The sequence below is a fragment of the Euphorbia lathyris genome, chromosome 4 (genome assembly GCF_963576675.1).
Source record: "Euphorbia lathyris chromosome 4, ddEupLath1.1, whole genome shotgun sequence".
NCBI classification, from domain to species: Eukaryota; Viridiplantae; Streptophyta; class Magnoliopsida; order Malpighiales; family Euphorbiaceae; genus Euphorbia; species Euphorbia lathyris.
In genome coordinates this window covers 59,320,787-59,336,022 of record NC_088913.1, presented here as the reverse complement: position 1 = coordinate 59,336,022, position 15,236 = coordinate 59,320,787, and the positions used below count along the sequence as shown (strand labels likewise).

The following is a 15,236-nucleotide window of genomic DNA, read 5'->3' as shown; positions in this document are numbered from 1 at the left end:
TTTCCTTGTGTATTTTGCCGCGCGCTAATTAATATACCAATGCCCTTGTAGCTTCTATTGTTTAATATTTGATGCATGCACTTATTAATATTGATTAAATTCGCATAATAATTATTAATAGAAAAAAACAAATGTGCATAATAATTAATTATTAAAAGAAAAAAACCAAGAACATGCTCTAATTTCTTGTTTATTTAATTCCTCTATATTTTTGTAATTTATATTTTAAATTGTTAAAGACGATGTTCTAAATATTGTTACATATGTTCTAAACTTTATAATTTGTGTTCTAAAAATTAAAATAATATCTTAAAAAAATAGTAATTATATTTTTTTGTTCAAAAAAAAAACTCACATTCTAAATAACATAACGTATGTTCTAAAAAACATAACATATGTTCTAAAGTTTATAGTTTATGTTCCAAAAATTAAGTATAATTTTCTAAAAAAAGCAGTAGATATCTGGATCGTTTTTTCACTTGTTCTATAATATAATTTATAACTCATGTTCGAAAAAACATAACACGTGTTCTAAAAAAACATAACGTATGTTCTAAAAAATATGTCATATGTTCTAACTTCATAGTTCGTGTTTTAAAAGTTAAAATATATGTTATAACGTATGTTTTAAAAAATATATAGTTTGTGTTGTAAAAATTAAGTATAATGTTCTAAAAAATCAGTAGATATCTGGATCGTTTTTTTATTTGTTCTATAATATAATTTATAACTCATGTTCGAAAAAACATAACACATGTTCTAAAAAACATAACGTATGTTCTAAAAAATATGTTGTATGTTCTAAACTTCATAGTTCGTGTTTTAAAAGTTTAAAATATATGTTCTAACGTATGTTTTAAAAAATATATTTTCTTATATAACATAAATTACAAAAATATAAAGGAATTAAATAAATAAGAAATTGGAGCATGTTTTTGGATTTTTTTTCTATTAATAATTCATTATTATGGACATTTTTTTTTTTTTTTGATGAAAATGCTTATAACTTCATTAGATACGAAAAGAACAATTACAACAAGAAATGAAAAAGGTAAAAAACCTTACAAAATCCACAATGAGACCAAAACGACTACAAAGAGCATAAAAGGCCATAAAAGACATAAAACATAGAGAAAAAAAATACATATACTTCATGGAAATCAAATTCCGTAGAAAAGCAACTGCAATCGAATCTTCATCATTTAGGCCCTTCCGAACATTCGGATCTGAGTCATTTCTTTTATTGCAACCACGTAGATATATTGATCCACGTATAAAATAAATCGTTTCCGCTCTTGCTAAATCCGAAAAAGGTATAAATAGCAGAATAATTGAGAGAAGATACAATTCAAACGGATGGAAGAAATCCAATAAAATATATAAACACTAATTAAAGAAAATACAATTAAAAACAGTAAACCTAACCCGTTGAGAGGAGGAAGAAGGAATTTTCTTCTTCCTCCTCAAAGTAGATCCACAAAAAAGAGGAAGGCTTGAAGACAAATAGAAAAAAAGAAATAGAAGAGAAAAAAGGGAGGAGACAAATTTCTTTTTTTTTTCTATTAATAATTTATTATTATGCACATTTAATCAATATTAATAAGTGAATGCATCAAATATTAAATAATAGAAGCTAAAAGGACATTGGTTTATTAAGCAGTGCACAACATAATACATAAGAAAAGCAAATGGCTCAATGGTAAGGAGTGTTGAGTGTAAGGGAGGAGGCCAGGGTTCGACTCCTCCAAGTAGCAACGTTTTTCAGCGTTTTTTTTTTAATTTTCTACCTAAAACGACGTAGTTTTGGGAGCAGCGTTTTTTTTTAAATTTTCTACCCAAAACGACGTAGTTTTGGATAGTTCTCACCTAAGGTGAGTTCTCATCTAGGAAAGGGTTCTCACAAGAGTTTCCTATATATATATATATATGGGAGGGATCAAGTGAGAACCTCCTCTTAGGTGAGGACACTTTCTTAGGTGAGAACCACTAAAACTACGTAGTTTTGAGTCTAAAAATTAAACAAAAAGCGCTGCTACCATGGGGGTTCAAACCTTGGACCATTTATTTACACTCCAAATTACTTACCGCTGAGTCAATTACTTTTCTTGTGTAATATATGCCGCGCTGATTAATATATCATCGCACTGTAGCTTTCATTGTTTAATATTTGACGCATGCACTTATTAATATTGATTAAATATGCATAATAATGAATTATTAATAGAAAAAAAAAGAAATGTGCATAATAATGAATTATTAATAGAAAAAAAAATGTGCATAATAATGAATTATTAGTAGAAAAAATTCAAGAACATGCTCCAATTTCTTATTTATTTAATTCCTTTATATTTTGTAATTTATATTATATAAGAAAAATATTTTTTTAAACATACGTTATAACATATAATTTAACTTTTTTTTTGAAACAACATATATTTTAACTTTTAAAACGCGAACTATGAAGTTTAGAACGTACGACATATTTTTTAAAACATACGTTATGTTTTTTAGAACATGTGTTATGTTTTTTCGAACATGAGTTATAAATTATATTTTTGGAAAAAATGAAAAAACGATCCAAATATCTACTGATTTTTTAGAACATTATACTTAATTTTTGGAACACAAACTACAAACTTTAGAACATACGTTATGTTTTTTAGAACATGTGTTATGTTTTTTCGAACATGAGTTATAAATTATATTTTTGAAACAAATGAAAAAACAATCCAGATATCTACTGATTTTTTTAGAACATTATACTTAATTTTTGGAGCACAAACTATAAACTTTAGAACATACGTTATGTTATTTAGAATATGAGTTATAAATTATATTATAGAACAAATGCAAAAATGGTCCATATATTTACTGTGTTTTTAAACAACAATTGTTTTCCTTATCCATTATGGAGCGCGCTGATTAATATACCATTATCCATGTAGCTTCTATTGTTTAATATTAGACATATGCACTTATTGAATATCGATTAAATGTGCATAATAATAAATTATTAATAGAAAAAAAAAGAAATGTGCATAATAACGAATTATTAATAGAACAAAAAAATCCAAAAACATGCTCCAATTTTTTATTTATTTAATTCCTCTATATTTTTTGTAATTTATGTTTTTAAATGTTAAGGACGATGTTCTAAATAATGTTACATAATTCTAAACTTTATAATTTATGTTCTCCAAATTAAGTATAATGTTTAAAAAAATCAGTAAATATCTCGATCATTTTTGCATTTGTTCTATAATATAATTTATAACTCATGTTCGAAAAAACGTAACGCATGTTCTAAAGTTTATAGTTTATGTTCCAAAACTTAAGTATAATGTTTTAAAAAAAATCAGTAAATATCTGGATCGTTTTTTCATTTGTTCTATAATATAATTTATAACTCATGTTCGAAAAAACATAACACATGTTCTAAAAAAACATGACATATGTTCTAAAAAATATATCGTACGTTCTAAACTTTATAGTTCGTGTTTGTTCTATAATATAATTTATAACTCATGTTCGAAAAAACATAACGTATATTTTCTTATATAACATAAATTACAAAAATATAGAGGAATTAAATAAAAAATTACAACATGTTCTTATATTTTTTTTCTATTAATAATTCATTATTATGTATATTTCTTTTTTTTTTCTATTAATAATTCATTATTATGCATATTTAATCGATAATAATAAGTGCATGCGTCAAATATTAAACAATATTTAGAACATCGTCCTTAACATTTTAAAACATAAATTACAAAAATATGGAGGAATTAAATAAATAAGAAATTAGAGCATGTTCTTGGATTTTTTTCTATTAATAATTAATTATTATGCACGTTTCTTTTTTTTTCTATTAATAATTCATTATAATGCACATTTAATCGATATTAATAAGTGCATGCGTCAAATATTAAACAATAGAAGCTACAAGTGCAGTGGTATATTAATCAGCGCGCGACATAATACAGAAGAAAAGTAATTAGCTCAGTGGTAAGTAATAAGGAGCCTAAACAAAGGGTCCAAAGTTCAAACCCCATGGCAGCAGCATTTTTTTTTTAATTTTTAGACTCAAAACTACGTAGTTTTAGGTGGTTCTCACCTAAGCAAGTGTCCTCACCTAAGAAAGGGTTCTCACAAGAGTCATCCTCTATATATATATATATAAATCAAGTACCAAATTAAATGATAATTAAATACTCAATATTCATTCAACATCTCAATAGGCGCCCACATAAATATATATATATATATATATACATATAAACATAAGCAATTAAGTTTACCTCTCGTCCCAAAATGCTAATTAATTTGTTCGTGTTCTAATTGAACCGTTACTGGCTCCACGGAGTTTCACCGAAGCCGGTGGTCGGCCGCCGGAAGTTCGCCGGAGATATCGGAATCCCGAACCGAGACTATCACGGGATAGCTAACGATCACGGGAGTCCAAAAGTATACCCCTTTCACAACTAAAACAGCCTAAAATATCAGGATCTAACACTTTACCGGCGAAAAGTACCCGCTCCGATTACTATATTTTTTGCTCAGAAAAATATCAATAGTGGTCTTGAAATGTTCCTCACAAAATAAGGAATTTAATGGTGTAATTTTCGATTTAGAAGGTGGTCGGAATTTGAAGTTACGATGGAAATTAGAATCAGAGAAAATGAGAAAAAGAAAAGAAGAAGCGCAGGTCCTGATAAAGAAAAATCGTTTCTTTTCCTCCCTTCTCTCTCAAACCTAATTCACCTAACAATAATAATAACAATAATAATAATAATAATATAATAAAAATTAAATATTAAAAGGTTGATTGTTGTTAATTTAATATTAAAAATTCTATTTCTCGATTGATAAAAAATTGTAAAATAATACTAAAAAAAATTTACGGATGTTACAGTTTGATTTATTGTTTTTGGTACAGGATTTAAGTTTGTCAATACACAGTTCAGCTGATCATAGCCTTGATTTAAAGTTTTCCCCAATTGAAAATGGCAGAGAAGATTCAAATGGTTCTGAATATAATTGTTCTTCTCCTTGTTCTGGATCAAACAGCTCGTCCTTTGATCAGGTTTTAGCTCCCCTGCTTCATCATCATCCTTGCATAATGCTCCTGGTTCATCTAAGGACCTTTTGGAAGGTGCACTAGTCAAAATTGATGAAGTTAGAGAAGAAGCTAGGATGTCGCTCGAAAGCTGATGGGTGATGTGGAGCAGCAGGCAAGGCTTGAAATGGAGGTCTCAGACGAATTGAATGTGAAGGGTTGAAATAGGAGATTGAACAACTAAGGATCTTGTTAGGGGAATCAAATAAGTGTAGAGAGAAGCGCGCTAGAGAAATGGAGGATCTTGAGAAAGAACTGAAAAATGAAATAAAGTTTGAGAGGTAGTCAAAGGCTGACTTGTGAAAGGTCTGAAGTGACATTTAAATAACAGCCAAGCTAACATTTTCTAATTTTCGATAACGAATGTCTAAAATTGATCTTACTTGGAAACGTTGGGGTTAAATTTGCACCATTTCGTACGTTAAGGCTAAATACGCACTTCCGTTAAAACGTTAGGGTTAAATTTGGTCTTTATCCCTTTCATAAAAAAAAAATAGGATTGTATCAAACAAAGTCCTACTTCCATTCTCGGGGATTCCAAGAATATAAAATTTGATATTCTTTCCATTGGAATATATTTCGAGAATACTTAGGTAATTATCATAATTTTCTAAGTTTTCACTAGACTAAGCGGTATTTTCATCGGTAATTATTTCGGCTACTATAGCATTCCCGAAATTAAGTAACAAATGTACAAGGTTCCAGAATATTACTCAGAATAGGGAGATGATTATTGCAAATACTTTGCACTTTATTTCATTAAAAATGGAACATTATTGATAAAAGTCTTATTTTCATTTTCAATAATTCCAAGAAAACTACTCCAATCAATATTTTTCATTTCGGAATTCAATTTGAGAATATGTAGGTAATTATGGTAATATTCTGAGTTTTCATTAGCTTTTCATTTCAATTAAAATGGAATTTTATTGATGAAGTCATATTTCAATCCTTGAGGATTCTAAGAATATCAAATTCGAGAAGCTTTCTATTGGAATATACTCCGACGGTAATTAGGTAATCGTCATAATCTTCTATGGTTTTTACGAGAATAAATGTATTTAATCGGCAATTATCACGTCTACCATTGCATTTCTGGAACGAAGTAACAAATGTACAAGGTTCTAAAATATTCCTTGTATAATTATCTTGAATACTATGTCTTTTGGAATGATTTTCCAAAAACTACTTCTTAAACACTTTATGTAAATATTTTACAAATGAATAAGAACATTATTTGATTATTATTTTCCTATTGGAAAGTTCTACATCATTTTCCTTATGATTTTAGGATTAAGAATATGGAAATATATTTTTAGGTAGATTATGAGTTGTAAATATAATCTTAAACACTTTTTTGTAAAGTTCTACACCATTTTCCTTATGATTTTAGGATTAAGAATATGGAAATATATTTTTTAGGTAGATTATGAGTCGCAAATATAGTAATATTCAACATTCCATAATCAACTTTGATAAATAATCAAAGATGTAAATTTATTAGTTTTCCTTATTTAACATTTTACCTTTTTGTATAAATAGAGGTAGAGCTAATCAGTAATAGGTTTAGATCGATCGAATGATTGAGAATTCGAATCTTGGCAATCTAATTTGTCGATTATATTCAGTACACATGAAAATGGGTCTGTTTTGTGGACTCTTTAAGTCCAAGAGGAGGCATTCTCGCAAGGAGGAGGTATGTTGTAGATTAAAAAAAAAAAAAAAACTAATAATCTTACACCTATATATTAATTATTGATTGTGGTTTAGCTCCCATATCTAAATACTTTTTGATTTATTGTTTTTGGTACAGGATTTAAGTTTGTCAGTACACAGTTCAGCTGATCATAGCCTTGATTTACAGTTTTCCCCAATTCAAATTGGCAGCTCGTCCTTTGATCAGGTTTTAGGCTCCCCTGCTTCATCATTTTTGCAGACTGCTCCTGGTTCATCTAAGGACCTTCTGGAAGGTGCACTAGTCAAAATTGATGAAGTTAGAGAAGAAGCTAGGATGTGGGAAGAAAAAGCTCGAAAGCTGATGGGTGATGTGGAGCACCAGGCCAGGCTTGAAATGGAATCACGAGCTGAATGTGAAGGGTTGAAACAGGAGATTGAACGACTAAGGATCTTGTTAGGGGAATCAAATAAGTGTAGAGAGAAGCGTGCTAGAGAAATGGAGGATCTTGAGAAAGAACTGAAAAATGAAATAAAGTTTGAGAGGGAGTCAAAGGCTGACTTGTCTTTACAGCTTAAGAAAACCCACGAATCAAACATTGAGCTTCTCTGCATACTTGAAGAACTAGAACATGAAAGCAATGGAGATGTGGAAGGTGCAGAGCAGCAGATGTTGGAGTTGCAAGAATCACAAAAGATTATTTTATTGGATTCTGATTCTGATTCTGAAGAACAATGGAGGATGAAATTAGCAGTAAAAGAGGAAGAAATCATGAATTTGGAAGCAACATTATCTGAAATTCTTAAGGTGAATAATGTGGAGATTTTACACAAAAACAAATTGATTAAAGAAGCAGAAAGTCTGAAAAGGAGAATGGATGAGCTTGAAAAGGATTGCAAAAATCTAGAGCTTATACTTGAATCAAAAAGAAATCTCCAAACGTTGGATGTCTTGTCAAAAAGAAATGTCCATCTTGAAAATGAAATTTTGGGTCTTAATAGATCCCTTAATAAGATCCAATTTGAAAATAAAAGACTTGAAGTTTCAATTCAGATGGTATCAGGGGATTATGTACAGTTGAAGACTGAGAAAATGCTATTTGTAGAGAAGATTTCTGAATTTCAGACAGCTCTGTCTCAACTAGATTACTGCAAACCCACTAAGGTTTTGAGGCTGGAAGGGGATCTAACAGCTCTAGAGGAAGAGAACCAAAAGTCTGAACTGGATATGGATTCACAGTAGCACTTCAATGCTGCAAGTCTGATGAACCTTTATCCTGAAATTAGCAATTCAACTGCTCAGCTCTCTCAGGTATGACCTATAATCTCATACTTAGATATTCTTACAAAATTATCATTATCATGGTTGACTTACATTACATTATGCCTCTCTTCTCTGTTTCAGGTATTCGTCAAATCAGATTGTGTTCCTAAAATTTACCCACATATGGGAACTGATCCTCCTTTACCAAAAGTTCAATTACTGCTTGAAAATGAACTACCTGGAGCTTTGGAACAAGTACAAGACTATGAGGGAGGGCAACACATCAGCACTTCAGACAGACTTGATCAGAAATGCAGGATCGCTAAATAGATACTAACAAGATTATAGGTCATACTATTGATAGATTTAAGAGAGGCATACGCACATAGATGTAATGGAGCATCTCCAAGAGATGAGATGAGATTATAGGTCATACTATGAATAGTGCAAAATAGAAAAGTTCAAAAATTAGAGTTGTTTAGAACCAAATTTTTTTTTTATGGAATCACCGTTTTTTATTTTTTGAACCATCGTTTTCTTAGAGCTTTCTTTCTCTATTCTCTTCCGACACAATTCAACACACTTATAGTACCATTGCATTGCATGATATAGTGACAATATCCATTGTGTTATTTATACGGCTTAAATTACACCAATGGTCACTCAAGTTTGGGGTTAATTTTAAGACGAGGACCATTGAACTTCATTTTGTAATTTTCTGATACTCATCTCTTCCAACTAATATGAATGTTGCTGAGATTACTAATAATTTTCATCATAAAATGAATGACTTAATTTACAACTTTATCTAAGAAGTTACTTCCACCAAGGATGTAACTCATTTGTTCAATCGCATTTCCCTTTTGTTTAAAACATAAAATATTATTCCATTTTCATCATTACCGATAACATATCAGGGAAAGCTGGATTACCTTTTACTGTTTATTCTCTGAAGCATTTCCTCCCGCTTTTTCCTTGAACTAGACAGATCTTCCTCCACTATGTTGACAGATTTCTTCAAATCATCTATGCCATTATTCAAGCACAAACATTAATTCAGATTGCATAAAACTCTCAAAAATGAATTAAATACGCAAGAAAAACAACGAAAAATAACAAAGATCTCGAAGAGAAAGAATTACTGGTAACCGAGATCAGTCCGTTGATCTCAAATTGAGAAATGTAAAGCATTTTGGTGAGCTCGAATTCTTTAATGGACAAGACAGTCTCAAACTCAGTGCATTTCATGATCTCCGAATCAATAGATGTGGTTATTTCAATATTCGCCTCAATTTCATCGTTTACCTGAGTATTTATTTATTGAAGTAAAATGAAAATATAGGGAAAAATTGTCTCGAAATAATCAAAGAGAAAGGAGAAAGAAGAATCAGTCGAGGAAGAGATTGAAAACATTTGAGAGAGAGAGAGGAGTTTTAGAAAGAGAAGATAGAGGAAGTGAAAGGTAGCATTGAGTTTGAGTTACACAAAATTCGACCTCGGCATGGGCCGTGCTCGAGCCCGGTCGGATCTATCGGGCTTTTAATAAAGCTGGACAAGCCCAGTCCAGTCCGTAAGAAATTTAGTCGGGCTCAAGCTCGGATTGGGCTCGGGTCTAAGATATGAATCTCAAACCTGTCCGTCCAAGTCCATCTGTATATTAAAAAAAATACAGTTAAATTTAAAATGTCAAGACACAATGTAGTGTTGAAGCTCGAATAATTTTAAGGATCAATTGGTGTAAATAATTCCATAAAACGAACTCTAACGAGAGAAATTAAGGTCTTAAATCAACACTGTGTATTCTGCCAAGCTAAAGTATATGATTTAATTCGAGAACTGAATAGTAAATTCAACTTTAATTTGTATTTAGTTCGGGATTGAAACAACAACAAGCAGACCTCAAGAATTGGTGTTGCTGTTCATTCACTTCCACTGCAAGTCAACAAAGCACAGATGAAGATCAAATAATTGCATATTATTAAGGAATTTCTAAGCCGAAATGGAAGGAAATTACATCAATGATCACTCAAGTTTGGGGTTAATTTTAAAACTTAGGGAATGTTAATATTTGAAAACATTAATCGAGCAAGGAGTCTCTCAGAATTGAAAACATTTGAGAGAGCGAAGAGTCTTAGAAAGAGAACTTAGAGAGAGGAAGTGAAAGATTGACACTGAGTTACACAAAATTAAGAAAGGACACGGGGTATTTTAGTAATCGCACGAGGGATAACGGTATTTTAGTAATTCCATAAGAAGTGAGTTTCATTTTTATAAAGGGGTAGGATGAAAAATATTGAGGTAGCATGTTGAGTTTAGGTTGACCAGTCATTTTTACATGTTATACACCATAGTTTGAAGTCATCTATAAAATTGTACATTTTAGCGTGACAAATGAAAGTTGTACACCAAATTGTGAAATTGTGCAAAGGTTGTACACCACGTATGCAATTTACCATTTTATAGGCAAGTATAAATGTGTTATTTTTTATTTCCCTCAAGAACAAACTTAGAAAACGGTTCAGCACTTGGAGTATGCATTTTTTTTATCTAATGCGGGGAAGGATATTCACCTAAAGTCTATTGCTTAGGCTTTACCACTTTCTACATTAGTCTTTCTGCTTCCTCGGTCGGTTTACTATAACCTTCAGAAGGCGATGAACTCATTTTCGTGGGGTTCAAAGGAAAATGGAAGTGAAAACATTCACTTGTTTATTTTAGTGGTCTCAATTGTGCACTACGAAGGATAAAGGTGGCCTCGGTATTAAGGATCTTCATGATTTCAACTTCTCGCTCCTTGGAAAACAAAGACAGAAGTTTATTAACCAACCTCACGTTTTGGTTAGTCGGACTTTCAAAGAAAAATATTTTCCGAGGGATACTTTCTTTTCCTCTAAGTTGTGTTGTAATCCAAGTTATGTTTGGAGTGTATGAGGTTCTGTTGATATGCTTCGAAGAGGATTAAGATGGAGAATTGGTTCAGGGGACATTGTAAATGTTTGGAGTGATCATTGGTTGATAAATGATTCTAGTTTTTGGGTCACCTCATAATGTGTGTTGGGAATGGAGGAGGCTAGGGTCGCGAATTTCTTGATAACGGATACGAAGGTCTGGGATCGCGGTGAAATGGATGTTCCCATCACAAAAGAAATAGCAAAGAAAATTAATTTTCAACTAAAAAAAAACCTTTAAGAAACAAGGCAATTCAACTTCCCATTTCACAAAGAGAAAGTTATAGTCCATACCATTAGAGAGAAGATACCAATCTAATATCAATCTTAAATTTGATTCATAGAAATAATTTTATTGGAAAATATTATTTCCACGGACGAAACAGATGGAAACTGGAAATAGTAAACTCTGTACAGTCATGTTAGGAATTTCAAGACTATCTATCACAAAAATAAGCCTACAGAATAACTAATATTTTGCAGAAATTTGAATTCTGCTTGAGAAAGCTATCACACAGAAATGCAACTCAACTCCTGACTGTGAAGCTCCAACTCCAACTCCAACTAAATATCTCAAAGCTCCATAACACTTCTCTCATGTACAACTCCTCCACTTGTAGGCCTAAAATAACAAATATAAAGTTCAGGGATTCAATGGAACATAAATAAAGTTGAGGCTGTAATAGCACAGACATCTAAAGTTTTTAGGGGCTTAATAGAACATAATTGAAATAGAATGACTCCATGACACAAACATGTCAAGTTCAAGGGATTAATATTATGTTCTGCACTATGTTAAAAGTACACTTACAGGCCACTTAGTAGTTTGATGGTGTCGTAGAAGAACCATTGCAAAGTAACGACTGGTCCGACAATTGTGATCCGAATAGGAAGACTTCTCGTCAAAAGATTAGCTAGTCCAATTTGTTTGATAGCCTGAAAAACATCATACAATACAATCCAATCAAATCCCTTTTAACTTTCCAAACTATGAAACTTCTAATGCAGTGTAGAAACGCACCTGAAGCACGGTTTGAGCCTTGTTGTTGTAAAGAGAGGCAACAATATTGTCAGCAGGATTAGAAATTACAGTACCAACAGCTCCAGCCATATAGCCTGCCATACATGTCACACCAAGCTGTTGAACTCTAGAGCAATCTTGCTTGCTCCTCTGAAGAACATTTCGATATATTGTGTCACTTGAATGCTCAAATGTTGAAAACATTATCATAGAAACTGCAAATATCACAACTAACTTAATCAATATCATTATAACAATGCCTAAGACATATACTTTTGTTTCCATACAATTGCAAGTTTATCATCATGTGTTTTACAAAACCCAAAAGCCATTTATTTCAGGCAGGAAGGTCCTCACCAAGTTAAAACATCACAATAAACTTTGACCTCAAAGTTGTCATTTTCGGTTGCTTCATGGAGGTGCCAAACAAAAAGTATAAATAGGTAAATCCTATGAAAATAGATAGACGAAATCATATGAGCGTTGGCTACTTGATAACAGACTAGTTCAGATATTCAGAGCGGTTTCATTCCATGTAAAACTGTTGAAAGTTGTTTTTAAGTATTTTCCAACCGCGTGTCCCTGGTGTGTCGATGTGTCCAATAACCCTAGTACGTTAACCTCCTAGAAGTATCGGTACTTCCTAGATCAAATCACATAGTCAACCTTCCATGCTTTAAATTTATAACTAGTCAGAATTGTGGCACGAATTAGCTTCAAAATGCCAAGGTAGTCCACAAATCAAATGATTATTAGAGAATTTACATGCATGCATCTTAATAACTTCTAACTTCATGATATTGTAGAGTTTAATTTAAGCATACGAGAGCACAAAAACATGTTTTCTTAAAGCATTAGCCACTTCTGTAAGATCATTAATTTTTCAAGTTAAAAAAACAGCAAAACCAAAATAAAAATGAAAATTCCAAGTATGCAGAGAAAAAGCAATGTTACATGGAAGATTGCGGCCCCAAAGTGGCAAAATTCCTCGATAAAAGCTGCATTAGATGGTATAATAGTAAACATTATTCAAGAAGGATATGAAGAAACCGATAAAGTTTGCAGATAATATACCCACTAATTCCTTCAGCTTTATATAGTTTTGGAAACCCATCAGCCAATCCCTTTGCATATTGGGGCTGCGTCTGGACTCGGACTTTAACTGCTTCAAATGGACAGAGTGCTATGTCTGCAAATACTTGTGCAGATGCACTGCTGAGGAAGTATATGTGAGTCTTATTCTGATCTACCAAGACATCTGAGTAAAGCCTCTTGAAATATTCATAAAGGCCAAATTTGCAGCCACCTTGAACACCATACCCAAACAACTTTCCAGACCAACCTCTCCATAGAAAAGAAGGGCCTTGTTCTTTCCAGAGTGTACAGAATCCCGACGAAATACCGTTATACTTTGCTGGATTCACCTAAAATGAACAAGGGAAACAATATATGAGTAGTTTCATCATTGAAGAAGCAGAGAACAAAGATATGGATGGAAGCAAATGATGAAAACTATGGGAATCACAGTTTGAAAAGTCTATTTTATTTGTCAAACAAAGTAGTTTATAATGTTGTTTTCTCTCATAAGTGAAGCATTCAGAGAGACCGAAGAAAGAAAGAAAGAAGCTTGTTGTCCTGCCAATATAAAAAAATGCAGGGCAATTAGAGGAACAACTTCTTGGTAAAATCCTTGTACCTCAGTTTTTCTCTCTTTATCCGTCTACATTAAAGAATAAATCCAATCCAAGTTTGATATGTCAATTCACTTGTTTAAATATATGAAGCCAAACTTTAAGTGTCAGTTTAGTTATCCTTTTGGTAGAACCTTTTTCCGTTTTCACTCCAAACAGTAGAACATAAGTGTTTGGTTAAGATTGAAAACAAATGTTGATAACTATTTCGTAAGGAAAATCACCTAACTTCTACTCATTAACAACGACGGAAAACATTAGCTGACACTAGATATGAACAACTGAACCAAACAAGCACTAAGAATCACTTGCCAGAAAACAATTATTAGTGGTTATAAGAGATAAGAAATCTACTATTGAATGCAGGCCAAATTACTATTGATCACCTGAAAAATGGGGGATAAGAACTATGTTGCACGGACACTCTTCTTCACTAGTGTTTCCGCTTTCCGGTCTCTGTTCCCATTTTCATTTATTTTCCTTTGCTAGCTATATGTTTTCAATAGAAATAATGTTTTCCAGTGTCTGTTTTCATTTATTTTGTTTTTCCAGTTCTGTTTCCTAGTTATATCTTCCTAGAAATATAGTCTCCCAGTGTCCGTTTTCATTTAACGTTTAAAATAATAAAGAACCAATCAACAGCAGCGTATAATCCATGAAGATCTTTGAAGATATGATGACATAAACTTATCAAAATTAAACAATTCCAAGACAAAAAATGCACGAAATAAAACAGTCTCATTTAACAATTTTAAGCATAACAGGCACAATCACTCAAGCTGCAGTAAATAACCAAACACTGATCATGTTCAAAGAAAAAACTAGAAAACATCAGATTGTAAAGAAAACCTGCATATTGACTTTGAGGACATCAAGAGGAGTAATGAAGAGATGCGTAGTCCCAGCACTGAGAGTTCCTCCGAGAGCGCAAATTCCATAATAGGTTGAAGGGGACAAATCTTCCACCAGGCTCCTTCGAAGCCCTTCTCTCATTTTCCAATTCAGAGCCGAATTGATTCAAGGAAACGAAACCCACATTAATTTTTGAAACAAATTTCTCGAATTCGAACAGAATCTGAGAAAAGAAGATTAATAGAATCTCAGTAGAGTAGCTAAAGGCGAGTTTGCTCGCTGGCAATGCCTCCACGTTTTCACTTTCCAAACATATGGCTGAAAATCATATGCACAGCACAGTATAGGAAACCATCACACTCATAAAAATGGGTTCTTTCTCTCTTTTCTTTTATTTTCGTCACAGCTCTTACGTTTGAATTCAAACTTTAGTTTCAGGGCATACTTGCCGACTAAATAAATATTAACATATTTGTTTAAAAAGTTCTTTTTTATCTTTTTGTTGGAATAAGCAAATGATTCCTATTCTTCGGGTAAATTACAGTCATCATGTTTGAATTTTTCTCAACTTTAAAACTTTGCTTAATACATTATTTGGGCTCCTCAACTTGTCGAACAAAAACTTTGATCGGTCCTTTGAATAAAAAAAATTTATTAAAATTGAAGT

The 15,236-nt window shown here is 31.8% G+C and overlaps 1 protein-coding gene and 1 long non-coding RNA gene across 3 annotated transcripts; both read right to left on the bottom strand.

Annotated features, from left to right (window-relative positions):
- Window positions 1–3,748: 3,748 nt before the first annotated feature.
- Window positions 3,749–9,232, bottom strand: LOC136227837 (uncharacterized). Of its 2 annotated transcripts, XR_010688263.1 has the most exons (4): window positions 9,200–9,232; window positions 8,990–9,083; window positions 8,169–8,301; window positions 3,749–8,070 (listed from the first exon to the last, which is right to left on the bottom strand). It is a non-coding gene; the product is annotated as an uncharacterized lncRNA (long non-coding RNA). The 2 variants fall into 2 exon arrangements; XR_010688262.1 differs by having other exon boundaries at window positions 3,749–8,301.
- A 2,089-nt stretch (window positions 9,233–11,321) lies between these two features.
- LOC136225611 (mitochondrial phosphate carrier protein 1, mitochondrial-like) lies at window positions 11,322–14,996 on the bottom strand. Its single transcript, XM_066013690.1, has 6 exons — window positions 14,567–14,996; window positions 13,101–13,450; window positions 12,981–13,024; window positions 12,027–12,241; window positions 11,817–11,941; window positions 11,322–11,627 (listed from the first exon to the last, which is right to left on the bottom strand). Exons 1-6 carry the CDS (start codon window positions 14,708–14,710, stop codon window positions 11,579–11,581), a joined length of 927 nt encoding a protein of 308 aa, XP_065869762.1. The 5' UTR covers window positions 14,711–14,996; the 3' UTR covers window positions 11,322–11,578.
- Between the last annotated feature and the right edge of the window lie 240 nt (window positions 14,997–15,236).